General features: G+C 52.7%; 1 protein-coding gene across 5 annotated transcripts; it reads left to right on the forward strand.

The window, feature by feature from the left end:
- Dlg4 (discs large MAGUK scaffold protein 4) lies at nucleotides 1-27,640 on the forward strand. 5 transcript variants are annotated; one of them, XM_051168004.1, is made up of 20 exons: nucleotides 1-443; nucleotides 9,077-9,241; nucleotides 12,319-12,372; nucleotides 12,506-12,556; nucleotides 12,763-12,887; nucleotides 13,150-13,319; nucleotides 13,429-13,565; nucleotides 13,669-13,813; nucleotides 21,279-21,574; nucleotides 21,756-21,858; nucleotides 22,013-22,127; nucleotides 23,564-23,740; nucleotides 24,045-24,081; nucleotides 24,179-24,206; nucleotides 24,349-24,396; nucleotides 24,473-24,574; nucleotides 24,915-25,087; nucleotides 25,987-26,096; nucleotides 26,580-26,671; nucleotides 26,855-27,640. In XM_051168004.1, exons 1-20 carry the CDS (start codon nucleotides 414-416, stop codon nucleotides 26,959-26,961), a joined length of 2,265 nt encoding a protein of 754 aa, XP_051023961.1. In that variant the 5' UTR covers nucleotides 1-413; the 3' UTR covers nucleotides 26,962-27,640. The 5 variants fall into 5 exon arrangements, with proteins under 5 accessions (XP_051023961.1, XP_051023964.1, XP_051023965.1 ...); XM_051168007.1 differs by having other exon boundaries at nucleotides 2-443; nucleotides 9,077-9,142; XM_051168003.1 differs by lacking the exon at nucleotides 1-443 and adding an exon at nucleotides 5,786-5,842.
- Nucleotides 27,641-27,860: the final 220 nt, after the last annotated feature.

Raw genomic sequence — 27,860 nt, forward strand, 5'->3', positions numbered from 1 at the left:
CCCACCCCACTCCCCCGCCACGGCCCCTAGCCCCTGGCCGTTTGGCAAGACCCCCGCATACCCCGGGGCTTCCCGAAATCCAGCTCCCCTCCCCCACCCCAGCTCATGCCCCAGCCCCAGAACTCCGGGGCTGCCAGCCCCCGGTGCCCCTGCCCCTCCTGAGAATCGAGGTGTGCTCCTCCAGCCCTCTCCCCTCCACTGGGGAGCCCTTTTTAGGGTCCCCCCTCCCTTCCACGTTCCCCTTCCCTCCTCTTCTCCAACCTTCTCCTTCCCCTCTCACCCCTCCCCCCATCCTGGCCCCCCCTGCAAAAGTGGGGTGCGGAGGGGGGAGGGGTGAGAACCCACCGAGGGGAGGAACAAAACTCCAATGAAGTCAGAGCCCCCTACTCGCCGCCGCGGCCAGGCCCCCCAACATGGACTGTCTCTGTATAGTGACAACCAAGGTAAGCACGATTGGGGGGTGCAGTGGGGAGGGGGAGCAGGTGATGGGTCTGTGGAGTGGGGTTGTTAGGCCTTATCTAGGGCTGCAGACACTGGCGTGAGAACGTCTTAAGTAAGATATATTAGAGGGGGTCACAATTTAGTTTTGGGGTTCACATCTGAGAAAAAGGATAGATTTGGCCACAGGTGCCTCCTGGAGTGATCATTTTGTACCTATAGAGACAAGGAGAATTTGGTTTTGGGGGTGACATGGTAGCTTTGGTGTTCACCAGCACTGTTTTGAGGGCAATGTATTTAAGGAGAAGCCTGCCTGGATCACATGGGAGTTCTGCTCGTATATGTGGGAAGGTGGGCTATGTGTGTGTGTCGGGGGTGCGGGGTGTCTTCTTTCCTGGGCAAAAAACGCTGGTTTCTGGAGATAGACCAATTTTGGGGCTCTCTTGGCATGAGGCTAAAGGTTACCAGTTGTGAGTGACTGCCTTATGTGGGGGTGTCAGTTGGCAGGTAAGGGTGGGCCTTCAGGAAATAGACCATCTTGGGGCAGATATGTTTGGGATACTCCTGACTTAAAGGATTCGTTAATTTAGAGTTTAATTATGTGGAATAGACTGACCTGGGAGTTGTCGGAGGGATGGGCCTGCTACAGATCTCCCTGGGAGAACGGGCCAGGTGGGACTCGGATTTGGGTGACTCCCATAGGTGCTAGAAGGCTGGGAAAGCTGAGATGTTTGTGGTGAGGGTAGGGAGAAGGCAGACGAGGAGGGGGACCATGTGGGTAGCACAAAATCTGGGGGTAGCCAAGGCAGGTGCCCAGTAGTCCCATCTCCCAAATTTCATCCAGCCCTGGTCAAGGAACCAGAAGAGCAGATGTGGGGAGATTGTTACCCCGACTCTTGGGGGGACACCTGGACCTAAGAGTCTCTGAAGACTTATGGGGTACAGAGGCCACTGGGATAAAAAAGGTGTAGGAGGAGGGCAGGGCTAGCAGAGCCGCGATCCACGCGGGGGTACACGGTGTCCCTATGGTTAGAGCCTGGAATCAATGGGAGATCTGGGACCCAGAACCCAAGCAGCCTTAGGTCGTTTGCTCCCAGACTCTGGGACTGGCAAGCTGAAAGCCTGGTGTGTGGTGGGAGCTTGGGTGGCAGGCAGCTGGGGGTTGGGGGGGTGGGACAGGAAGTGGGGGCCGGGGGAGGCGGGGTCCGGGTGAGTCACAGGCTGGGGAGGGGGTTATATTTAGTGGGAACTGCAGCTTCTTATGGGAGGAAGCTGAGGACACACATGTTCCCTGCCACAAACTCACACATGTGTATACACATGCATTGTGCACGTGTGACCATGATTAGAGATTGGGGGCTAAAGGCTTTAGCTCCATATCGCTCAACTCATCTACAGGGCTGCTTGGTTTTCTCATGTTCTGTGGGTTTTGGGCTTTCTTCTAGGTTGCTTCCTGTAGTTTTCAGTGGATTTTTGTGCCTCAGTTTTTCTGGCCCTCCTTCAGTCAGTGTCTGCCTATGCTCTTGTTATCCTCTGCCCTTAGGCCTGATCTTTGGCCTTGTCTCCCTAGCTGTTGTCACCTGTGTACAGATGTATATAGAAAGCCCATTGAAATGTGTGGGTTCTGCTTCTAACATGTGAACACACGGACGCCAGTAAGGGCGAGGGGCTTGCCTGCACTGGTAACTATTCTGGTTGGATGTATTTATTCATTTCTCTGCTCCACACTCATGTGTGTTCGATGGAGCACATGATTGAGCATCCCTGGAGGCAGGGGGTTTGCAGAGAGGATCATGCATTCGGGCCTTACTGAGGTTTGGAGACCCAGGTTAGCCACATTCATTGGCCAGAAAACTTGTCAGCCTCAGGATGGAGGGACTCCAACTCCCATAAGGCCTTGAGGTACAAGATCTCTCAGTGGTAGAGTGTGGTTGTCCTAAGGACTGTTGGGAGTTGTGGTTCCACTCAATCCAGGCCAGTCGCCGAAGGCTCAGGAAGAACCAGCAGGGGGCACATGGCTTTTGCCCTACGAAAATGCTGGGGATGTGGGATTGGGAGTGCTCAGCCTTTGTAGTCACTGAGCTATCCTAGTCTGTTTGATAGCCCTCCCATCTTTCGCTGCCTATATTTATAAACTGCTGCGGTAATTTAAGGAACATTTATTGAATATTTAATTCGTGCTCAGCCCTGTGCTCTGTGAAAACTGCTTTACAGCTATCACTGAGTCTTATTCGGTACCCAGATCTCTGCCAGTATCTCTATCTCTGAGCAGCTTTCTCCCACTCCGCCCCCGTCCCTCCCCCTTCTCCCCGTGCTGCTGCCGCAGTTGCCATGGTAACCCGCGACGACTGAAGTTGCGTAGCGGACTAGAGGGCCGGGCGAGGGTGGAGGAGGGCGGAGCAGAACAAATGGGGGCTGGGGGAAAAGTAGGGAAAAGATAGGGGTTATTTGGCCAGGGGCCCCGGAGGCGAAGGTGTTAAGCCCTCTAGGTGGTCTTTATTGGGCAAAACTAAGACGCTGGGGGCGGGGCAATGTGGCCAATAGCTTCATTCATTGGTCGGCAGGGGCGTGGCAGAAGGAGAGTGTGGGCGAGGCCGGGGGAGCGAACGGGCGGGAAGCGGAGAGGGCGTGGTTTCACAGAGCAGGTGGGCGGGGTCGGCTTACTCTATCGGAGGAGGCGGGCGACAACCCTCAGAAAGGGGAGGGACTAGGTTGCCGGACCAAAATGAGGGCGGGACTTGACCCGGTAGGGGCGGGGTGTGGTTCCTGTACGGAAAGGAGACTGGGTTCGTGTGGCCGCAGTCCAAGTAACTGCGGGATGCGGAGGGTCTTAGGAAAGGAGAATCCGTGGGTTGAAGATATGACGTCTCGATTTTCCTAAGATGGAGGCCTGTTCAGATTTCATCAGAGTACCCCTCCTACCTCAGTTCTATGTTCCAGGGAGACAGTTGCTAGGCGACGGAAAAGTCCTTGGTTGCTGCGTTGCCGGGCAACGGGGAAACGGAAAATGGAGGGAAAAAGGAAATGGGGGATGGGAGAGGGTCTTAATAGTACATAGCGCCTACTGGTGGAGTAGCAAAGCCTATGTGTTTTCTACGCTAAAAAAGAATTTTGAGTCCAAGCCCGTTTGGCATTGGTTCTTTCTGAGGATCCATGCATTTATTTAGATATGAAACTAGGACACTGATGTAGGGATTCATCTTGGGGTCTTACCTAACAGATTCTCTAGAGCCCCTTAATGCCTTTTGCCTTAGGTGGGAATTTTATACACTGTAGGCAGCTGATTTGGGGAGAACCCTTACAGAGAGGTGGACGGTCACTGGATGTCTGGGAGAGATAACTGGCAAGTTCAGGAGTTTGGGAAAGGATGGAAGACTGAAACAACAGACGGTTTAGGGCATTGTGAAAGATTTGTGGGCCACTGTAAATTGCAGTCCAGGTCATTGATAAAATTATTATATTGAAACAGGGTCTCACTATGTGGGCCAGGTTTTCCTGGGCCTCACAGAGGCTGGCCTGCCTATCTCCTGCGTGCTGAGGCTAAAGACCTGCACCACCATGTTTAGCCTGGTATTTTATTTTCCTTCCCCTTTTGAGTGTTTAAAAAAAAAAAAAAAAAAAAAAAAAAAATATATATATATATATATATATATATATATATATATATATATATATTTGGGAGCAAATCTTCCAACAAAAATGTAGCTCAGAATCACAGAGAAGATGTTGAAATGGGGCAGGGGGCGGGGCGGGGGAGCCACCAGAAAAGAAGTAGTTTACTAATATGAAGGGCAAAGAATAGTTAGATATGGTGGTTTATGCCTGTAATCCCAGATTGTGGGGAGTGGAGGCAGGAGGGTCAGGAGTTCAAGGTCACCCTCAACCACATAACGATGTGGGCAAAGGCACTTGCTGTCAAAGCCTGATGACCAGAGTTGAATCCTTGTAACTCACATAGTGGAAGGAGAGAACCAACTCCCCCTAAAATTGTCCTGACGTCCCCACACATGCTGTGGCACACACACAAATAAATGTAATACAAATTTAAGTAAAAGATAAAATATTTGTTAACATAAGGCAAGAGTTTGGGAATAATTTGAGAAGACTGCAATTGGATTTAGAAGATTTGCTTTAAGGCAGATTAAATAATACTCAAAATTGGGTCCTGGTGAGATTTGGAGGTTGGTGACTTAGGAATATATATCATTCAGTTTAGTAATTTGGAGAAGGAAACTCCAAACAAAATTTGAAGAGACCTTATTTGGATGTTTGTTAGCCAAAGGCAATATATTAATGTTAGGGTCATTAGTGGTGGCCACACTAGTGGTGGCCTGGGGGACAGATTGGACTTCTTTTTTTTTTTGGTTTTTTTCGAGACAGGGTTTCTCTGTGTACCCTTGACTATCCTGGACTCACTTTGTAGACCAGGCTGGCCTCGAACTCACAGCGATCCACCTGCCTCTGCCTTCCAAGTGCTGGGATTAAAGGTGTGCACCACTACGCCCAGCTCAGATTGGATTTCTGAAGGAATGATTTAAAGGGCATATCAGTTTCAGGGCACATTGAAGATCTGTGGTTCTTTAAACTCTTGAAGAGCCACTGTCTAGCTGTGGGGTGGATGGTCTGCAGGCACTCTGTCAGATGCTTTGGAATCTTACTGGATGTTTACAGCAAGAGGCTTAGAGTGGGGCCTTGTGAGATTCCCAATAGTTCTCAGAAGTGGTAGGGAGAAATGCTGCTGCCTCCCCTGTGGCCTAAGAGTATATAATACTGATGAGAGCCACAGTGCGTTTTTGGGGTTTTTTTGTTTGTTTGTTTGGTTGGGTTTTTTTGTTTTTTAAGACAGGGTTTCTCTGTGTAGCCTTGGCTGTCCTGGACTCACTTTGTAGACCAGGCTGGCTTCGAACTCACAGCGATCCGCCTGCCTCTGCCTCCCAAGTGCTGGGATTAAAGGCGTGCGCCACCATGCCTGGCTCACAGTGGGGTTTTGTAATACTTAGAAGTCCAGTGTTTTGGGGGTGGTGGAGAGTTAGATGGAATTAGGGGGTCCCTGAGAACCAGAAAGATAAATTGCTAAATTTTTTACAAGCGCCAGCATTTGTAGAGGCGTTGAAATAAGAGTAGACCGTGGGGAGTTGAAGACAGCGGGGAAGAAGTTGGTAGCCAAGAGGGTCTCCCTCACCCTCTGTCCCATCATGACGCTCTCCCGTACTGCGCAGGCGCCGCCCCCCCCTTCCCTGGCCGCAGCCTCCTGTCGCCGCGGCCGCCGCAGCCCCCGCCCCCTCTACCCCTCCCCCTCCCCCAACCCAGCACCCTTGCTATCCCATCCATACCCTCCCCTTAGCCCCCCTCCCCTTTCTCCATGTCGGCTCGGAACAGATTCGCCTCCATGTGTCTCTGCGTGGTACGTGCCGCGGTACGGGATCCGGCCCGCTTCCCTCTTCCCAGTCACCCCCCCCCCCCAATCTCAGGATGCGAGCTTCAAATGCTGTTGCTCTTCCCTCTGCTTGGCGTGGGGTCTCTCTGGGTTGCAACTTCTTGAAAGCGGGCGCAGTGGGTTCTACCTCTTGTCATTCACTTTAACCCACACTCCTCTAAATTTGGGGTGCAACACCCGGCCCCGGGTCATTCTGTGCAGCTGGGGCTTTGAAGGTAGGGGGAGTAAACACCAGGGACATCATTCGAGCCCTACTCTCGGGTCCCATCCTTGTTTCAAGCCCTAATATATTGGGGGTACAGACTTGCCCCAATAGCATGGAGTGCCAGTCAGGGCCCTGCGTCTCGGTGGCTTATAGCAGATGTGGCCTCCCTCCTGTTTGGCTTCAGCTAGGCTGTAACCCAGGACCGAGAGGGGTCTGCCTCCCCACCCCACCCCCATGTTTGCAATGTCAGACTTGTCCTACCATGCCTATCCCTTTAGAGCCCTTTCTCAGTGTAAAATTCCCAGGACTGAGCAGAGGCCCTAACTCGACCAGCTACATTTTGAGAACTTAGGCTCCCCATTCTCCCTCACATTGTCTCTCAGTCTCCAGAGCCCTTTCTTTAGTGCCAGGCACGTGTCCCTCCCTCCCCACCATAGGGGTGGAACAGGGAGACTCGCTATGATGAAGGATCATCATTCTCCCCCATCTAGAATAAATGATGCTCGTCTCCCCTCCTGCCTCCATTTTCTTTGGTGCACCTGGCAGTCCCTGAGATGTCGAAATTTCCTGTTAAGTGTGGGTGACTGTGAAGACATTGGGTTCAAGTTCTCCCCAGTCTCCAAAACTTGGGAGGTGCAAGTTTTGGTCCTGCTTAATCTATTTTGCAGGGAATTTGGGGCAACTCCTGCTGGCATTTACGGCTCTGGGGCGTTATCCCTGCAGCGGTCAGGCTGCTGACCCAGGGCAGCTCAGCCTTCAGGGAGGGCGGCTGCTGACCCGCTGCCTTCGGGGAGGGCCGTGTTGCCTGTGCTCTCCCTACTTTCCTTTTCTCTTGCTTTTTTCGGGAGGAGGGTTAAGATAGGGTTTTGGTTGGATCTGAACTCACTAAGTAGCCACGGGGGGCCTTGAAATTCTAACCCTTCTGCCTCTACTTCCAGAGAGCAGAGATTTAAATGTATTCTACCATGCCAGACTTTCCCCCACTATATTTTTGTCTGCCCACGGCATCGACACCTAGGGTTTAGCATTCTCTAAGTCTGTGACCCGTACTTGGTGAGCCACATTTTCCTTCCTTAACACTTCAAACATGTAGAGTGTTTTTGTTTGTTTACTGTATTTATTTATTAAGACAGGGTCTCGCTATGTAATCCGGCCGTCCTGGAACTTTCTATACAGACCTGGCTGGCCTCAAATTGTCAGAGCTCTGCTTGCCTCTGCCTCCCAAGCCCTGGGATTAAAGGCCTCTGCCTCCCAAGCCCTGGGATTAAAGGCCTCTGCTTCCCAAGCCCTGGGATTAAAGGCCTCTGCCTCCCAAGCACTGGGATTAAAGGCCTCTGCCTCCCAAGCCCTGGGACTAAAGGCCTCTGCCTCCCAAGCACTGGGATTAAAGGCCTCTGCCTCCCAAGCCCTGGGATTAAAGGCCTCTGCCTCCCAAGCCCTGGGACTAAAGGTGTGCGTGCGCCATCATGCTCAGAGGGCTGCTTTAACACTAGCCTGCTGGGTCCTGGTATGAGAGTCTTTTGCTGACAGGACCATTTGCCTCCCCTGATCTCTTACTATGTCCTTAATCTACAGTCAGCTTGACCCATCATTGTCTCTAGCATCAGGCAGTAACTGTCCTTGATGGACCTTCCTTCCTTCCACTTGATCCTGCCACTGTTGCCCTCCAAATGTTGATACCCCCAGTTTCCCAGAGACCTTGGGAAGAAAGTCTGCTCAGGTGGAGTAGCCCCCACCTATTTTGCCCCTCCCCTTTGGTTTTTCGAGACAGAGTTTCTCTGTGTAGCCTTAGCTGTCCTGGACTTGCTTTGTAGACCAGGCTGGCCTCGAACTCACAGCGATCCGCCTGCCTCTGCCTCCCGAGTGCTGGCCCTTCTGTTCTCTTCAGTCCCTGAGAGAGACCTGCTCCTTCCTTCTTCTCTGGGTCTGGAGTTTTGACAGGTCAGCTGCTGTGGGCGTCAACTCTGGAGCCCAGGGGCCTAGAATGGCATAGTAGGGGCAGGTGCGGAAGGAGCCAGGCTGACTTACTGCCCTTCACTGCTGCCCCCCCCCCCTGACTCCCCGCTAATCTCGTTTACTGTTGTTGCTGGTGTAGGAGGGATCTTGTCCTAGCCGCTGGTTGATTGGGCAGGGCGAGACACGTTGGGTCTTTTACCTCCAAAACTCAGAGGGAGAACAGTCATTCAGTCTCAGCAGTGCATCCTCTTCCTCAGCGGGGTGGGGGCTGACGCCATCTGCGACCCCTCCCCCGCCGTCCTCCCTCTGCTCCCACCCTCCCCCCGTCCCATCCCTGCCTAGTATATCCGGATTAACTGGCTAGCTTCTGGGGCCCCTTTGCTGAGTACACGGGGACGAGGGAGACCAGTGAAGGAAGGGGTGGGCCAGGCTCAGCTTTGTCCTGCCCAGGGGCCGCTAAAGGCAAGTCCCTTCTAGCTGAAGTCCCTGACTTTGGTGCCTGTTTCAGGCATGCAAGGTGCTGGAGAGCCAGTTACTTGTGGGGGGAAATGGGGGTGATAAGATAAGGGGAAAGTGCAGAGCAGGGGCCACTAAGTAAGAGTGTGGGAGTGGGAAATGGTGACGCACACAAAGAGCCTGGGGATAAGTGAGGGTGCAAGCTTCGGCTGCTAGAACTTTTAAGAGGATGGAGTGGAAGATGAAAGCTTGCTTGGGAATGGTGTGAAGACGACGGTGGTGGGGATGCGAGGTAAAGGGCCAGTGCCCTAGGGTGTGAGAAGTAGGAAGTTGGAGGACAGAGCCTGGACTTGGGTAGAGATGAGAGGTGTGCTGAGGCCTTGGCTGGAGAGGGGACTGTTGGGAGGGTGGAGAGAGGGGAGCCAATGGGCTGGAGGAGAGGGAAGGGGGGAGGGGGAGGAGCTGGTCAGGCCCCAGGGCCTTCCGCACTGCACTGCTAAGGGAAAAGGAGGCGGTCGGGGCGGGCGCCTGGAGCCCAAGGCGCTGGGCTAGCCCAATGACGCTGCCTGGGTCCCCATCCCCAGAAATACCGCTACCAAGATGAAGACACGCCCCCTCTGGAGCACAGCCCGGCCCACCTCCCCAACCAGGTAAACGCCCCCGAGCTGGTGCACGTGGCGGAGAGGAACTTGTCCCACCTCGAGGCCGTCCACGGGGTCGTGGGCCACGCCCACCTCTCCCCCCTCAAGGTAGGAGACCCTGGCGGCCCCCTCCCCAGTGCGGCCCTCGGAAGCCTCGGAGCTGCAGCAAATCCCCAAGGGCCGGTAGGGCAAGAGCTATGGGGGAAAAGATTGAGGGTGGCCTGGCATCTGGATTTTGGGCTCCTGTGGCTGGGGTGGGGGTGTGTGTGCTTCTGGATTCCTGGGATGGATGCTGGGAACACTTGGGTCTCACAGAAGAGAAATAGGCCAGGCTAGTGGGAGTGGGCTCGGAGCCTAAGGCCAGAATGCATGTGCCCTTGCGTGTGTTTGGTATGTTGAGAGGGTAGATGGATCCCCCAAAAAGTGCCCCCAAGGCCAGGCCGCGCTTTATTCCTTCACACCCCCAACCCCCACTTCAGTTTTCTGTGTCCAGAGCTCTGTTCCAAGCGCCTGGTGCCCTCATTTGCTCCCATTCCCCACCTCCTCCCCCAACCTCCGCCTCTGGGCCTGGCTCTGCCTGTTCCTGTGTCTCCAGCTCTTTCCATCTGGCTGGACTGAGACTTCGAGTCTTGGTCCTTTCTGCCTCTTCCTGTGCCACAGCCTTTGCTCCTCTCCTGTGCCCCCCTTCTCCCTCCCTGCTGGCTGGCTGGCTGGTTCTTGATGCTGTCTCTCTCTCCCTCCCACGCATGCATCTCCTTCCCCCTCTCCGATCCTCAGCCCAGGCCTCTGTGGCCCGATCAATCCTCTCCTGCTTGGAGCAGCCGGTCCTATGTCTGTTACAGTTCCCGCATCTCTTTCCCAGTTTCCCTCTTCCCTGATGGTCTGTCTTTTTCCTTCTTCTTGGTCTCACCTCCACCCATACCTCCTTCTGAAGTCACCTCCTGTCCCCAATATTATATATGGCCACCTGTTCCCCGCCCCCTCCCCCTTTGTGCTCACAGTATGCTTTTTTCCCCCTCCAGCCCTGAGAGGCCTCTTATTTTCCAGCCCACTTTCTCTCAGTCTCCTCTTCTAGGGACACAAGCTGTGAGATTGAGGAGAATACTGAGGGGCCAGGAGTGTAGGATGCTCTAGGAAGGGGGACCCCAGTGGCTGACATTTCACTGAGAAGGTGGGGGGAAGTGTGTGAGCCAAGGGATGAGGCAGGGAAGTGGCAGAGGGAGGGGAAGGCATGAGGGCAAGAATGGAATTGGGTTGCTCATGAAGCAGCTTGGGAGGCTTTTGTGTGTGTGTGTGTAACTCTGTGGCTTCAAGAAGTTAAGGAAGTTTCCAGATGCCTTTCGGAAAAACGAGGCCATTATGTCTTGGCTGGGGAGGAAAGCGAGGTGCTGTCATGCCACAGTGTGAGGGGATGGTGGTACCAGAGCTCAGGGAGTGGCTGCGAAGGTGGTAGCAGAAACCGCCAGTCAGGTCTCGGGACAGGGCTTTGGCCGGGGGCTGGGAGAGGAATGGGGCTGAGCAGGAGAATAACGAAGTCCTCTCTTTAGAGAGGTGGCAGGTGAGGACAGGAGACTGTTAAAGGGTAGAGCCGAAAGCTGGTGTGGGGACACGGAAGTGGGTGGAGAATGGCGACTGCGGTTGGGAGATTTTGGAAAACTGAAGGCTAGGCACAAGGATCTAGGAGAGGGTGTGGGATGAGAGAAGAGACAAAGAATAGTCAGGGAGAGTGGATTGGGTGTGGGCAGACGCTGTAGTACAAGGGTGATGGGTCTGAGGATGTGTGCCACGGAGGGCGAGACTGTGGATGACTTCGCAGCCAGTGACTATTGGCTAGACAGCAGCGTTTGCCTGGAGGGGGAGATGACAGTCGGTTATGGGGCCTGAAATGCCTGGGAATTTCTGGGCTTTGAGGAAGAGCAGTAAGAGAGAAGAGAGGCCTTTATAGGAGAGGGAGAACTTAGGAAGGGGACTAGGAACCCTTGTGCTTGATCTGTTTCAAATATTTGTCTAAGGAGGAAATAGATTGGGGACCCCCGGAAGGAGTCTCTTGGCAGCCTCACCTCATTGCCATAGAGACGTGGCTTCGGTTGCCTTGGCAATTGGGAAGCCCCTAGGACAATTCTAAGGCTGGCCCCGCCCTGCACTTTAGCTAGAGACCTGGCTGCGTTGAGGACACTGACGTCAGGGACCAGGGCACGCCTCATTTTAACCCTTTTCTTAATGGGGTGGGGGCTGGGAAGAGGAAGGCAGTAGAAGAAGAGGCTAGGCTTTGGATGCCGTTTTACCGTTGCGGCTTCCTGATATTCTTTGCACGGCTTAGGTCGTGTGGGGCTCAAAGGAGAGAGAAAGGCAGGTTATTCAGGATGCACTGCGCCCACGCCCACCAGTAGACTCCTCCAGGCCTCTTGGCCCGGCTAGCGGTAGGCGGGTCCAAAGCCTGAGAGACTGGAATCACTAAGTCTGTCCTACCATAGGCCACTCCCCCACCCGTTGTCCTGACTACCGGGCCTCCTGGAGGTGGGTCTCCCCAGGTCTTGGCTGGTCTTAGATACTGTTGCTAGGCAACCTGGTCCCTGGAGGAAGGGGTGGATTGGATGGCGGGTGGGTGAGAGAGAGGGAGGGACCAGAAGCTGGGGAAACCCCGGATTCTCATGGCGCAAGATTTAGAGCAAATGAGTGCCAAGGTGAGGGTGAGGGATACATTTGGGGGAGGATTATCAAGGTATCTGGATGATTGTGAAGGTACAAAGACAGGAAAGGGGCCGCAAATGGGAGAGCAGGGCCTAGTGGACCTGAACCTGGGGTGTAATACGTAGCACGGAATGCATGTAACACCCTGTAGTGTTACATCCGGTGAGAAGCATCCCCCCCAGCATGCTCCCCGTTTCCCCACTCTTTACCATCTGCTGTTCCCCACTCCGTCTGGCTGTCTCTCTCTTTTCTCTCTTCTCATACACCTCCTTAAATATACAGGGGCCTGGGGTGGGCAGAGGGGTGTGTGTGTGTGTGTGTGTGTGTGTGTGTGTGCGCGTGCGTGTACATGTGTGTGTAATGTAGACTGAGGCTGGGTCCTTGGGCTGACTACATAGCTAAAAAGGGGATCCAGATTGGTAGGGCACAGGAGTTATGCACTCCCTCTGGAGTCAAGGCTAAGGTGGCTTTTTGTCTTCTGTGTCCTCTTACAGGCCAACTCTCCCCCTGTGATTGTCAACACGGACACCCTAGAAGCCCCGGGATATGTGAGTTGTTTAGATTTTGGGACTGGGGTCCTAGCAGAAGGGCAGAAGTGAGCCCTGTGTGGGGAGGAACACGTCCTCTGGCCTGAATGTCTGTCTCACTGTGTTTGTGTTTCTGCCCGTGCTGGAGTTGCAGGTGAACGGGACAGAGGGGGAGATGGAATACGAGGAGATCACATTGGAAAGGGTGAGAACCAGCCCCTCCGCTCAAGGTCCCTGGCCTCTGGGCCATTGTTTCTGGTTTTTTTTTTGTGCCTGTGTGTTTTAGGCGTCCAGGCACCCAACTCGGTCCCTGTGTGTTCTAGCCGTCCCGTTCCAATCCCGTTCTCTCCCTGCTCCCCTGACGGAGTCAAGCAGTCAGGGGAGCTGACCTTCTTCTCCTCTTTTTCCCAGGGTAACTCAGGTCTGGGCTTCAGCATCGCAGGTGGCACCGACAACCCGCACATCGGTGACGACCCATCCATTTTTATCACCAAGATCATTCCTGGTGGGGCTGCGGCTCAAGATGGCCGCCTCAGGTGGGGAGAGAAGACAGGGTTTAGAAAGGTAGTAGTGGGCGGTGGTGGCCCACGCCTTTAATCCCAGCACTCGGGAGGCAGAGGCTGACGGATCGCTGTGAGTTCGAGGTCAGCCTGGTCTACAGAGTGAGTCCAGGACAGCCAAGGCCACACAGAGGAAACCGTGTCTCGAAAAACCAAAAAAGAGAGAAAGCTAGTGGCCTGGAAAGGGGTGGCCAGGCAGTAGGAAGCTCCTAGCTCAGGATCACGTTGCTGTTCCCAGGGTTAACGACAGCATCCTGTTTGTAAATGAAGTGGATGTTCGGGAGGTGACCCACTCAGCTGCGGTGGAGGCTCTCAAGGAGGCAGGTTCCATCGTGCGCCTCTACGTCATGCGCCGGAAACCCCCAGCTGAAAAGCTCATGGAGATCAAGCTCATCAAAGGGCCTAAAGGTAGTGGAAACCCCTCAGCCCCGCCCTGTCCCGACCGCCCTGCTTTTTCCTGCCTCCAAACCTTGCTCCCCAGGCCCAGAGGCAGCCACTTCTCCCTCCTATCACCCAGGACTTGGCTTCAGCATTGCGGGGGGCGTTGGGAACCAGCACATCCCAGGAGATAACAGCATCTACGTAACGAAAATCATCGAAGGAGGTGCTGCCCACAAGGATGGCAGGTTGCAGATCGGAGACAAGATCCTGGCGGTGAGGGCCTGAATCCTGGGGTTTCGGGGTCCTCACTGCCTGACCCTAGCCGCTGTGGTTCATTTCTGGCACTGTCTGAGCGTTGCTTCCGTTGACTCTCCAGGTCAACAGTGTGGGGCTCGAAGACGTCATGCATGAGGATGCCGTGGCAGCCCTGAAGAACACATATGACGTTGTCTACCTAAAGGTGGCCAAGCCCAGCAATGCCTACCTGAGTGACAGCTATGCTCCCCCAGACATCACAACCTGTGAGAGCCCTCCAAACCTCGAAGCTCCCCAAGACCCATCCTAGTGATTCCTAAGATAGGCAGACCCGTGACAGCTCCTGTGGCACCCGTGACAGCTCCTGTGGCACCCGTGACAGTCCCTGTGGTATCCATGACAACCCCTATGGTATCCATGACAACCCTATGGTATCCATGACAGCCCCTGTGGTACCTATGACAGCCCCTGTGGCACCCGTGACAGCCCCTGTGGTATCCATGACAGTCCCTGTGGCAGCCATGATAGCCCCTGTGGTACCCATGACAGCCCCTGTGGCACCTGTGACAGCCCCTGTGGCACCCGTGACAGCCCCTGTGGCACCCGTGACAGCCCCTGTGGCACCCATGACAGCCCCTGTGGCACTCGTGACAGCCCCTGTGGCCTATTTCCATGAGGTGACCACAACCTTTGGTCATTGTGGTGGCTGGAGAAGAGATGGAAAACCAGTTGCGGAGAAGCACTGACACCCGTCATGGGTGTCCTCTTGTCCAGGAGACACAAAGCCCACTTGGTCTCATGGTTCTGATCAAGTCCTCAAGTAACCGATAATTTTTACATTCTTTAAAAATGTAGGGAAAGAGCTGGGCACAGTGGTACATGCCTTTAATTCCAGCACTACTGAGGCAGAGGCAGATCTCTTGAGTTTGAGGCTAGTCTGCTTCTGCAGAACTGGTTCTAGCATAGCCAGGACTACACGGAGAAACCTTGTCTCTACCCTCTCATCCCCCATGCACAAAATGTAGGACAAGAGCCTGCCGTGATGGGACATACTGACTTTTCCAGCACTTGGAAGGTAGAGGCAGGAAGGTCAGGAGTTCAAGGCTATCCTGGGCTACATAGCAAGTTTGAGGCCAGCCCGGGCTACTTGAGACTGTGAGAAAAAGGGGCGGGGGGAGAGAAAAGGACAAAGGCTTCACATTTCTTTAGTAACAATAGTTCACAAGGCCACAGAGACATCGTGGAAGGGGGCCGTAGAGGCCAGCTGTACTCCTGAATGGAGGTGTAAGTTCAGAACACCCTGGTAGGGACCCATGCACAGCAGCCATTAAGAGGATAACACTGCCACAGAGTGATGTTTGTTTGAGAAAACCAAAGGTGGCTTAATAATTGAAAACCTCTTAAAAACGATTCAATGTATTAAAACACTGAGAAGGACGGGTGTGGTGGACCACATCTGTAATTCCAGCACTCTGGAGCCAGAGGCTGGAGGACTGCAAGTTCCAGGCCAGCCTGGGCTACACAGTGAGATGAGACCCTTTAAAAAAAATTTTTTTTTTAAAAAAGAAAAAAAAGAAAGAGAGAAGTTCAAGTACAGATGTGAAAGTCAACTGACGAGACACTCAACATCTATTTTCAAATGCAAACCTTCAGTGAGCCCAGGAGTAGAGGTGCTGTGACACAGTGAGTACCAGGGGCCACAGGAGACTCGATATTAGTAAGCGCAGCCGTGTGGCCAGTCCTCCAGCAGTTAGGCCAACGCGTCACTTACTGCTGTGAGTCGTCACTGCCTTCCAGCAGTTTCTCCATGGTGGTGCTGCTATTTCTTACTAACCAAAAACTTGCAATAACTAAGAAATAAATTACCAGCCAGACTCAGTGGCACATGCCTGTAATCCCAGCAGTCCCAGCAAGCACTCAGAGAGGCGGAGGCAGGAGGATCTCTGTGAGTTCGAGGCCAGGCTGGTCTACAAAGTGAGTCCAGGACAGCCAAGACTACCCAGAGAAACCCTGTCTTGAAAAAGACAAAAACAAAAACAAATTATTTATTTGTTCTTTTTTTTTCTTACAAAAGTGGTGGGGACGGAACCCAGGGCCATGTGTGCTGGTGCTGAGCGAATGTGCGCCCCTGAATTACACCCTGGGTCTTACAGCCCAGTAGTTTGTTCCCCCACCCTTCCTCTTCTGAGTAGACTCAACATATGTTTATTAAGGAACGAACCCAGAGGGCTCCAATTCCTTCCTTGCTTTCTTTTTTTGTTAGGGTCACTCTATGTAGCTCTAGCTAGTCCCTATGTAGGCCAGGTTGGCTTTGAACTTGTGCCAATTCATTTGTCTCAGCCTCCTGAATGCTAGGATTACACGTGTGTCACCATGCTTGTTTTTTTTTTTTTTTTTTTTTTTTTTTTAAATAAAGAGGGTCTCTCTGTGTAGCCCTGGCTGTCCTGGACTTACTATGGAAACCTGCTAGCCTCGAACCCAGCTTCCCAAGTGCTGGGACTAAAGATGTGTAACATCATGCGTGGCCTTGTTACACCAATTCTTTTTTTTAAATTAGAGAAAACATTGGCTTATTTCTCTGTGTATATTTGTGTGGGTATGGACATGCCATGGTGTGTGTGTGTGTGTGTGTGTGTGTGTGTGTGCACGCGTGCGCGCGCACGCAGGTCAAAGGACAACTTGTGAAAATCTGTTCTCTCCTTCTCCCATGTCGGCTCTGGGGTTCAAACTGAGGCCATCCAACTTGGTAGCGAGCACCTTTACCTGTCCAGCTATTTCACCCATCCCATGACCTGTTTGTTTTAGTTTTAGTTTTAGTTTTTGTTTTTCAAGGCAGGGTCTCACTATGTAGCTCTGGGCTGTCCTGGAATTATGTAGACTTGGCTGGGACTCTAACTCAGAGATCCACCTGCCTGGGCTCTCACCCCATCCCAATGCTGGGATTAAAGCTATGCACTGCCATACCAACTATGATCTGGGTTGTGCTGGGATTTCGGGCTTGTGCTGCCATGCCCGGCCAGACTTCTTCCCTCCTTCCTTTCTCTCTTTTGTAAGATTTTTGTTTGTTTATTTTTGTTTTTCGAGGCAGGGGTTCTCTGTCTAACAGAGCCCTGCTTGTCCTGGACTTGCTTTGTAGCCAGCCTGGCCTTGAACTCCCAGAGATCTGCCTGCCACCATGGCCAGCTTGTAAGACTTTGTTTTTAAGACACCTTTATTTTGTTTTAAATGTGTGTAATTGTTTTGCTTGCATGTGTATCTGTGTGCCACTTGTGTGGCAGCCTGTGCCCAAGCAAGTTAGACGTGTGTTACAGGGGCTGGATTGCCTGGACTGGAGTCTTAGGTGGTTGTGACCCACCATGTGGGTGCTGGGAACTGAACCAGGGTCTTCTGAAAGAGCAGCCAGTGCTGAGCCATCTCCATCCTCAGTTTCTCTGTTTTCAAACGTTGTTTTATTTTACTTTAAAGCAGTGTAATTCTCAACCAGGATAATTTTGTTAGACTAAATTTGTCGTAACATTTTGATTGTTATAGTTAGAGTGGGGAACACAGAAAAGGAATATTTTTGCCATTTGACCAGAAATATAATAAATTAGTGGGACGTGATGGCACCCAGCACTCGGGAGGCAGAGGCAGGTGGATCTCTGTGAGTTCGAGGCCAGCCTAGTCTACAAAATGAGTCTAGGACAGCCAGGCCTACACAGAGAAACCATGTCTCGGAATTTTTTTTTTTTTTTTTCTTCTTTTTAGATAGAGTCTCATTATATAGCTCTGGCTGGCCTGGAACTTGTTATGTAGACTAGGCTGACTTGGGACTCACAGAGATCCACAGATCCACCTGCCTCTGCCTCCTTAGTCCTGGGTCTACAGCTGGGTGCCACCATGCCCATTAAAAATGATGACACCCCACCCCCAGTTAGGGTTTCTCTGTGTAGCCTTGGCTGTCCTGGCACTCACTTTGTAGACCAGGCTGGCCTCTAGAACTCACAGAGATCCGCCTGCCTCTGCCTCCTTAGTGCTGGGATAACAGGTGTGCGCCATCACCTGGCAAAAATGATGAAATTTTACTGAAGGGTATAAAATAATATTTCTGGATGGAAAACATTTTAAAGCTATTTTTACATTAATTTGTGCGTGTGTGTGCGCGCGCGTGTGCGTGCATGCGTGTGTGTGTGTGTGTGTGTGTGTGTGTGTTTGTGCATGCACACATGCACACTCCCAGGCTCACACATAGTGAGTGTGGAGAGGTCAGAGGACCATTGCTAGGAGTCAGCTCTCTTCTTCCTCCATGGGGTACTGGGTATCAAACTCAGGCTGTCGGGCTTGGTTGGGAGGAATCTTTATCCACTGAGCCTGTATGGAAAAATCTTACTGTGTGAAAGATCTCAACCCTCCTCAAATTATACATTTCATGGAATCCTAATCAGAATTTCAGTATTATCTCTGGAATTTATGCTGCATCTTAAAGTTCAATTGGAAAAACGTGTGGGAGAGTAGCTATTTTTTTTTTTTTTTTTTTTGGAGAGAATGAGATATTTCCTTCATCAAATGTGAAACACGCTTAGGCCATATTCACATTTAATGATACTATTTGTTTTGACATTTTCTCTAGAGACAAAGTCTCACTTTGTAGCCAAGGTTGCCCTTGAACCAACAAGTCCCCTGCCTCAGCCTCCTAGGGCTGGGATTGCAGGTGTGTGATCCTGTCCAGCTTTCTGGGACTTTTTAAAATTTTTTTTATTTTTTGATGTTTTGTGATTTTTCAAGACAGGGTTTCTCTGTGTAGCCTTGGTTGTCCAGGGACTTGCTCTGTAGACCAGGCTGGCCTTGAACTCAGAGAGCTTGCCTGTGCCTCCAGAGTGCTGGGATTAAAGGTATGTGCCACTACTGCCCGGCCTCTGGTCCTACTTCTAAATTTACCAAAATTAACTTGGGCTCATTAGGGAAAGAATGATTTTCAGTCTTGGGCAAGAAGCGTAAGACCAGAGACAGGAGGGGATAGTATAGACTTGTGGTCCTGGGGCTTGGGAGGCTGACGTAGGGGGACTGAGCATAAGAAGGAAGTCTGAACTATGTAGAACCTGTCCCAAAAAATGGCTGGGAGGGCAGAGTGCTCTCACAGTGTTCATGAAGCCCTTGGGGTTTATCCCCAGTGCTGGCTTGAACTGGGTGTTACAGCACATGCTGGTTGTGGCCAGGAGGTGGAGGCAAGGGGTTGCTACATGAGACCCTGAACTGAAAAGTAACTTAAAACAGTTCTGGGGAGATGGCTCACTCAGTAAAGTGTTTTCCCTCACAAGCATGAGCGATAGAGCTTGGCCTTTAACACCCACCTAAAAAGCTGGGTGCTGTGGTGCACGCCCGCCATCCTGAGGAGTGGTGCAGAGACAGGTGGCGTCCTGGAGCTCAATGGTCAGTTAGCCTGGCTGAACCTGTGAGCTCTAAGTTCAGCTAGAGACCCTGCCTCCAAAAGTGAGGTGGAGCTAGGCGAGGTAACACACACATTTAATGCCAGCACTCAGGAGGCAGATGGCAGTGGGGTGAGTTCAAGGGTAGCCTAGTGACTTCTAGGACAACCAGAGCTACATAGTGAAATCCTGTATTGAAATAAGTAATGAATAAACAAGTGAATAATAACAAAATAAAGAATGATTTTGGGGAAGACACTTTAAGTCTGCCTTAGCCTCCATCCTTGTGCATGCTCAGTAATGTACATGCAGACACACACACACACACCACACACACACACCACCAGCACCACCACAACAGCCAACCAACCAAGCCAGAGAAAGAAAAATATAAATGTGTAAGATGAGCTTTAATATTGTCACACTAGAGGGCTCTAAGGAAGGGACCCAAGAGTATTAGAGTCACAGCAGACACAGGAGCCATTGTTGAAGAGGATTTTCCTGGCTTTTTAGAATTTCGTATGCAAAACACATGAGGTCATAATAACACCTAAGGAAAAGTTGGGAATCAGACCTGGTGGTGGGTGTTTGTAGACTCAGCTACTCAGGACACTGAAGTAGGAGGGTCACCTGAGCTCAGCCAGGCAGAAGCAATGGAGTGAGATTCTGACTTGAAAGTAAAACTCAAATGGAACTGTGGTCAGCTGGGCTGGGCTGGGCTGGGGAGCTGTCAGGCAGTGATTGTGTCTGGATGAGCAAGGCCTGGGGTCCCATCTTCACTACAAAAAAGTTTCCCCTTGTTACCTTTGGAGGATGCTGGGTTGCCTAGAGGCATACCTTTCTTCCTGAAAGTGCAAGTAGTGGAGAGATAAATTATCCGCCTCTCCTTCGTATGTAAACCGTATCACAGACTAACCATAAGATTGCAGTACAGCAGTTCTTGTGTGTGTGTGTGTGCGCGCACACACACACATTTTCTTATTGTTACTATTTTTTTTTTTAAAAAGATTTGTTTATTTAATGTACATGAATGCTTTATTTGTATGTACACCTGCAGGCCAGAAGAGGGCGTCAGATCACAATATGGATTATGGATGGTTGTGAGCCACCATGTGGTTGCTGGGAATTGAACTCAGAATCTCTGAAAGAGCAGGTGGTACTCAGGACCCCTGGGCAATTTCTCCAGCTCTCTACTATTTGTGTTTTGAGATAGGGTCTCATATAGCCCAGGCTGCCTTCAAAGTCACCATGTAGCCCACACCAGCCTCAGTGTGCAGCACCCTCTTGAGTGAGATAGTGGGGTGGGACACAGTGCTCAACAGGTAGGACAGTCCTTTATAAAAATCTCACTAATGATTGTAGAACATTAACATTGTGCAGTCCCTGTGAATATCAGAATTAGACATGGCTGCAAGGACTTAGGTTAAAGCAGAGCACACTGTAATGGGCAGACCAGACTGATGACACCAGAACTTGCCAATTATGGAAAGACAGGCAGCTAGCTCCCCAACCCCGCCCCCCCTTTTTTTTTGAGACAGGGTCTTACTGTGTAGCTGGGCGTCTCCAGTGACTCTAGAGTGTCTGGTACCACACCCAGGTGATGCAGTGGGAAGTACAGGGCACCATCCTGGGAGAATATTTTCACACTGAATTCCTGTCTGCTCAAGACTCTAGGACCAGGCTAGGAAAATGAGGAAGGAGTTGAGACAGGGGGCACGTGTTAAGCAAGACCACGGGATACAAGCAGGATGATCCCTCATAGATATGGGGGGAAACTGTAGATAAATGACCCAATTTCAAAACAAAACAAGCCCGGCACCATACACATGCCCGTAATTTCAGCACTTGGGAGGCAGAGGCAGGCGGATCTCTGTGAGTTCGAGGCCAGCTTGGTCTACAAAGCGAGTCCAGGACAGCCAGGGCTACACAGAGAAACCCTGTCTTGGAAAAACAAGGCAAACAAACAAAAGATACCAAATGAATGAGCATGAGGGAGAGGAATTTAATGGACTGAGAGACACTTTAACCGAAAGGCCGTCTGAAAAGCATAATACTAGTATTTACTGTTGGCATTGTTGTCATCACCGTTCCTGGCATACTAAAGACGGATGACCTTATGACATATGACCCTTACCCTGTGATGTCATCTGTAAATCTCTGACCTCTGCTGCTGCTGCTGATCATCAACATAACTTTTTGGCAGGACAACTCCTTTGGCTAATCCTGGCTCTGGTCTCCTGCTGGGGAGGGTGGTGGAGAGGATGGGCGGGCAGGTGGGTACCACTGCCCTTGCATTTTCACCTCATCCTTTTCTATCTTCCGTCAGCGTATTCTCAGCACCTGGACAATGAGATCAGTCATAGCAGCTACTTGGGCACTGACTACCCCACAGCCATGACCCCCACCTCCCCTCGGCGCTACTCCCCTGTGGCCAAGGACCTTCTGGGGGAGGAAGACATCCCCCGGGAACCAAGGCGGATTGTGATCCATCGGGGCTCCACAGGCCTGGGCTTCAACATCGTTGGTGGCGAGGACGGCGAAGGCATCTTCATCTCTTTTATCCTTGCTGGTGGTCCAGCTGACCTTAGTGGGGAGCTTCGGAAAGGGGACCAGATCCTGTCGGTAAGAGAGGCCTGTGCAAGGGTCTACACTGCCCTCCTGCACCCCCCAAGAGTACTATGCCTTTGGGGAGGGGCTCGAAGGGCTCGAGCCTGGTCCTACTGGACCACTCCCTGACCTACTCGGACCCAAGGGCTATTTGTTGTCTTTCCGTCCCAGGTGACAGCCTCTTCTCCCTTTCCAGGTCAATGGCGTTGACCTCCGTAATGCCAGCCATGAGCAGGCTGCTATTGCTCTGAAGAACGCGGGTCAGACGGTCACGATCATCGCTCAGTACAAACCAGAAGGTACCATGCCTAAGCTTGCGTGTCTTGCTGGCTGAGACGGTCCTCAGCACTGACTTTTTAGCTCATGGATGACCTCGGCAGGGGCAGGGTGAGGGTGGAAGGGTGTGCCATTAGGATGGGAAGAGAGTTGCAGAACATTCCTGTTCTTCCTCAGAGTATAGCCGATTCGAGGCCAAGATCCATGATCTTCGAGAGCAGCTTATGAATAGTAGCCTGGGCTCGGGGACTGCGTCCCTGCGGAGCAACCCCAAGAGAGGGTTCTATATCAGGTGAGAAGCTTCGTGGGTCTGACTCTTGAGGCCTCCCCCTGAGCTTGTGTTCATCGCTAACACAGCCCTTTCCCTAACTCCAGCTTGCCTTCCATTTTCCCATCCAGACGTGATGCTTGGCCAGGGGTCCGTGGGCTTTGGCTGCATAGATTTTCTAGAATATATCATCTGGTTGAAAAAATAGCCCCAAGTGTCTTAATTGTCTTCTAGCCCCTGATCACCCAAGTACTTTCCCAGTGGCTCTCAAGGCCAGTGCCTGACACAGCAGGCCTCCGTGGCTCCCTCCCTCTATCCTGCCTTCCCTCTCTCCCTCTTTTTCCCTCGTTGCCTAGGCTGAGTCCCCTGTGCCTCAATAATCTTCCAGCCTTAGACTATAGGCATTTGTCACCATGCCCAGCTTTGGGATATTTTGGGTCTTCCAGCTTGGCACCCTTGTGGGATGCTTCAGTGGGAAGGGCTGCAGCTCTTTTGTGCCTGCCTCCTGTCTTTCTTAATTCTTTCCCTTCCTTTCATCAATCCCTGCCCTACCCGCCTCACCCCCCCCCCCCCCCCATGCTAGAACTTGACTCCTGGCTTCATGCATGTTATGTAGGCACTGAAAATCCCCTTCAGCTCACCTCCTGTCTGCTTAGTAGCATTTACTCTCAGGAGCATTTACTCTCAGGAGCATATACTCTCAGGAACATTTACTCTCAGGAGCATATACTCTCAGGAACATTTACTCTCAGGAGCATTTACTCTCAGGAACATTTACTCTCAGGAGCATTTACTCTCAGGAGCATTTACTTTCAGGAGCATTTACTCTCAGGAGCATTTACCCTCAAGAGTATTTACTCTCAGGAGCATTTACTCTCAGGGCTCCTTTTCTCATGATTCCTCTTCTTGTTTCCTCCCAAGGTATTGAGGTCTCTTCCCTCTTCTTGCCTCTCTCTTTCTCTGTCCCTCTCCTTCAGCCTTGCTTCTTTGTCCAGTTGGCTGGCCCTATCCGACCTCTGCTGTACAGCTCTTAGAGCTGTCTGGCCTGGCTTGATACCTTCTTGGAGGTTCAGACCAATTCTGGCTGTTGTTCTTGGGCCCTCTCCATTGGGTTGACCATGGCCATGTCACATTCACCATGTCCTACACTGAGCTTGCTGTGGTCCTTCTTGGAGGTCTACGCCTAAGATCTCCCTTACTCTTAGAAATTAGTGGACCCCTGGGGTCATTCACTTCTCACTGCCACACAATGGTACCCGGTCTTGGGGGATTTTCTCTATACACTGCTGTTCTTTCAGAAACTTCACAGAACTTTTTGTCCTTAGACAGTTTTTGGGATTCCTTTGTGCCATCAGCTTTGTTGCAGATCCTTTGCCCTGGGTCGGGGTTCTCTGGGGGAGCTGGTGCACCCTTCCTGGAGTCCTCAGCTAGGCCCTGACCAATGGTCACTTGTGCTGCAGGGCCCTGTTTGATTACGACAAGACCAAGGACTGCGGCTTCTTGAGCCAGGCCCTGAGCTTCCGCTTTGGGGATGTGCTTCATGTAATTGACGCTAGTGATGAAGAGTGGTGGCAAGCGCGGCGGGTCCACTCTGACAGTGAGGCTGATGACATTGGCTTCATTCCCAGCAAGCGGCGGTGAGGCTCCTGGGCCTGCAGCCTTCCGGGGGAGAGGCTCCTGGGGCCCTGCAGCCTTCTGGAGGCGAGGCATTTGAAGTTCACAAGGTCCCCACCAGGGTGGCCATTCAATAGGGGACTCTTGGGAGTGTGCTAGGCCCTGCTGGGGACCATGGCTCCCATTGACCCCTGAGAGAGAACTTCCCCCTGAGGGATGTAGGGCCCAGGTGTTCCTGGAAGATGGGGCTGTCACCTGGTCCAGAGGGTGGGGACCTCACTGAGCATTTTCCTACTATTTCCTGCTCTCCCTCTATGTGTCCCACAGGGTTGAGCGACGAGAGTGGTCAAGGTTAAAGGCCAAGGTAGGTGGAAGGTAGCTGATGGGCCTGGTGGGGAAGTGGTAGGGCTGGTCTCTGAACTAAATCCTGAACCTACCATAAGGCTTGCTTTTTTTTCTAGGACTGGGGCTCCAGCTCTGGATCACAGGGTAGGTGGGGTTAACTGGAAAGCTGTGGGGTGAGCAGAACATGAAGTGAGCTCCCTTCGACACTCCCGGGACAGCAGGCGAGGTGGCTTCCAGGTGCCCCGTCTTGGGAGCCCTGTCTTGCAGATGCCCTGTCTTTTGCCAGGTCGAGAAGACTCGGTTCTGAGCTATGAGACAGTGACGCAGATGGAAGGTGAGCCTCGGCCCCAGCCTCACTTCTCCTGTCCACCCGCTCTGCTTGCTGCCTAAGCCAAGCTCTTTCTCCTCAGTGCACTACGCTCGTCCCATCATTATCCTTGGGCCCACCAAAGACCGTGCCAATGATGATCTTCTCTCTGAGTTCCCCGACAAGTTTGGATCCTGTGTCCCTCGTGAGTACGGCGGGGCGAGGCGGGGGCTTGGATCTTTATGGAGTTGGAATTGGTGGGGGGACCCAAGGAGTCTCACTTTGTCTGGGCCATACCACCGGAAGTCCAACACAGATCGCTTTAGAGAAGAGAAAGCTACCTGCCCACTTCTATGTGTGCAGCTGGCAAGGTTGGGCCAGAGCCTGGGAGGGCCCTGGGTGGCAGTTCTGCCCCACCTTAGTCTCTGTCTCCCTGGGTGGTCTGGGGGTAGGGCTGAGGGTGGGGGTGGGGGTGTCTGGTTGATGTAGGCTGGTATTACGGGGTGGTGGTTAGATCTTTGTGGGGTGCGATGACTTCTTGGCAGATACGACACGTCCTAAGCGGGAATATGAGGTAGATGGCCGGGACTACCACTTCGTCTCCTCCCGGGAGAAAATGGAGAAGGACATTCAGGCGCACAAGTTCATCGAGGCTGGCCAGTACAACAGCCACCTCTATGGGACCAGTGTCCAGTCTGTGCGAGAAGTAGCAGAGCAGGTAAGAGCTGGCGGGCACTGTGCCCTCTTCCTCCTCCCCTCTGCCCACCGCATTGCCCCCTCCAGCTCTCTCTAACTCTCTTTCTCTCTGTCTCTTTCCCTGCTGGGTCTGCACTCCGCTCCTCCACCTCCTTCTCCTCTTGGGCAACTCTGACCGCCTGCGTCCATTGCTTCCTGACCCCGCGCGCCGCACTGCCATCTGTCCCCGTCTGTCCTCGTCTCTCCTCTGCTGCTCCCTTTCCTTCCCCGTTTCTTCCCTCTCCCTGGGGCTTTGCCTTTGGTGGCGTTGCCTTCCCCAATTTGTTCCCTTCTTTCTCCCTGACTCCCCTCTGCTCCTCTTCTTTTTTAATGTGGGGTCCCCACTCCCCTCTCTCCCACTCCCTAATCTCCTTTTCCCTACTGCTCCCCACACTACCTGTCCTCCCTCCGTGGCTCTTTTCTCCATCTGCCTCCCCTCCCTCCCATCTGTCTCTCCCATTCCTTCCATCTGTCTGTCCTCTGTCCGTCCTCCCCTCCCTCCTCCCTCCTCCCTCTATCCTAATTTCTTTATCCTTTTCCTTTACTGTCTTTCCCTGTCTGCCCTGGTTGCCTTCTGCATCTCACCTTTTGCCGTTGCCCTATTGTCGCCTCTTGGGTCCCCTCTTGGCCTGTCTCCTGTTCTGCCCCTTCCTTGCCCTCTTGTGCCTGGATTTCCATCTTCCTTTTTCCTTTCTTCTCTGATGGTCACTCTGTCCATACCTCTTTCTGGTCTCTTGCCTACATGTCCTTTGGCATCTGTCCCTTCCCCTTTGGCCAACCTCCTGCCCCCACCTTTCTATATTCTGTGTCTCTTCCTGGCACCTCTGTCTGTCCTTTCCTGCTACCTGCTGGTCCCCCTCCACCTACCCCGCCGGCCCCCAGGGGAAGCACTGCATCCTGGATGTCTCGGCCAATGCCGTGCGGCGGCTGCAGGCGGCCCACCTGCACCCTATCGCCATCTTCATCCGTCCCCGCTCCCTGGAGAATGTGCTGTGAGTATGGTTCTGGGGGCTCCCCCTATGCTCCCTACACTTGTGATCCTGGGCTCTCAAGGCCTCCCCGACTTTGATCTGTCCTCTTAGAACCTTGGACAGCAACTCCCACAATGCTCAAAGAGCCAGCTTGAGAGTTGAGAGGAGTTAGGGCTTGAAGCAATGGCAGGCCTTTCCTCCTTTCTTGTGCCTTGGGCTACGCAGGACTACAGTTCTCAGTAGCCTCCTGGGACATACACAGGCTGGGGCACATCAGAACCTCAGACGCAGATGAGAGTTAGAGTCTGGATCCCTTCTGTGGGGCTAACAGACAGAAGGGTGAATTCCAGAGAGGTCCTGGATGGGGTGGGCGGCCGTGAGCTCATCTATAGCCCCAGAGGGTTTGCTGTGTGCTCCAGCTGCGGCTTAGCACGCCGGGATGGAGGAGGTAAAAATGCAGAGAGGGTCCAGCCCTCATGTCTGCGTCTCTCTCCCCCTTGGCAGAGAGATCAATAAGCGGGCCACAGAGGAGCAAGCCCGGAAAGCCTTCGACAGAGCCACGAAACTGGAGCAGGAGTTCACAGAGTGTTTCTCAGGTGAGAGGCCAGCCAGCTCTGGGAGCCGTGAGTACGGGGTCTGTGCCAGGACTGGGTGGGGCGGCCTTACTGGGCCGTTGTGGGAGGAGGTGCCCATCAGTGGGCTCTTCCTGAAGGAGGAGGAGGCACTGCTTGCTCTGCGCTCCTTGGCCTCACGCCCTGCTCCGCCCCACTCACTCACAGCCATCGTAGAGGGTGACAGCTTTGAAGAGATCTACCACAAAGTGAAGCGCGTCATTGAGGACCTCTCAGGCCCCTACATCTGGGTCCCAGCCCGAGAGAGGCTCTGACTCCTGCCCTGCCTCGGCCTGGACTCACCCTGCCTCCATCACTGGGCCCTTGGTCTGGACTGAATAGCCCGAGCCCTTCGCACCCCGGCCTCCCTTCCTAACCCTTCTTATTTATTTCCTTTCTAACTGGATCTAGCCCATTGGAGGGGGGACACTCCTCTGCATGTATCCCTGTACCCCAGATCAGGGCTCCTGGACTCCAGGAACCTGGGGTCTGGGGCGTGGGAGCTGGGTTCCTGGTTCCGAGCCCTTGCTCCTTAGAACCCCTACCCCTGCCCGCCCCCATGCACACACAGACCCACTGGGGGCCTCCGCCCTCCCCATCTTCTCCCACACACATTCCAAAAGTCAGGGCCCCTCTCAAGTACCCGCTGTAGGGATGCAGGGCCACAGGCTGCCGCGCTCTCCTGAGGCAGGGGCTGGGGTCACCCCTGCCCCATCATAACTCCCCATGCCATTTGATTTCTCATTTATTTTCTCCATTTTTTTCTTCTCAAAGGTGGTTTTTTGGGGGGAGAAGCAGGGGGACTCTACTGTGCGTACCCTGTCTTTCATACACCTCCCACCTTTTTTTTTTTTCTTTGCCGGTTTGCATGAGTGGAAGGTCTAACTGTGGCTTTTTACTTTTTTTTTCCTGGGATTTTATTTTACTTTATTTTATTTTGGGGAAAAGGGGAGGGATGGGTCTAGGGAAGGGGAATATGGGAGGGGGGTGGGGGGCAAGGGGTCAGGGGTCGGGTGTCTGGGAGCCAGGGGAAGACAGGAAGTGCTGCCGCCTTCTGCAATTTATTTATTTATATTTTCTTTTGAGAGAGTGAAAGGAAGAGACAGATACTTGAAACCCAGTGTGTGGCCTGGTTCTTTGGGGTGAGGGAGGGAAGTGGAGAGACACAGGTGGG

Source organism: Acomys russatus, chromosome 25, assembly GCF_903995435.1.
Source record: "Acomys russatus chromosome 25, mAcoRus1.1, whole genome shotgun sequence".
Lineage (NCBI taxonomy): Eukaryota > Metazoa > Chordata > Mammalia > Rodentia > Muridae > Acomys > Acomys russatus.

Excerpts from the sequence above, each read along its gene's own strand:
- Dlg4 (XM_051168003.1), top strand. The coding sequence starts at position 5,801 with ATGTCGGCTCGGAACAGATTCGCCTCCATGTGTCTCTGCGTG. Across the intron at positions 13,814-21,278 it reads TCCCCCAGACATCACAACCT|CGTATTCTCAGCACCTGGAC; the intron begins GTGAGAGCCCTC and ends ATCTTCCGTCAG. Across the intron at positions 24,575-24,914 it reads GTTTGGATCCTGTGTCCCTC|ATACGACACGTCCTAAGCGG; the intron begins GTGAGTACGGCG and ends ACTTCTTGGCAG.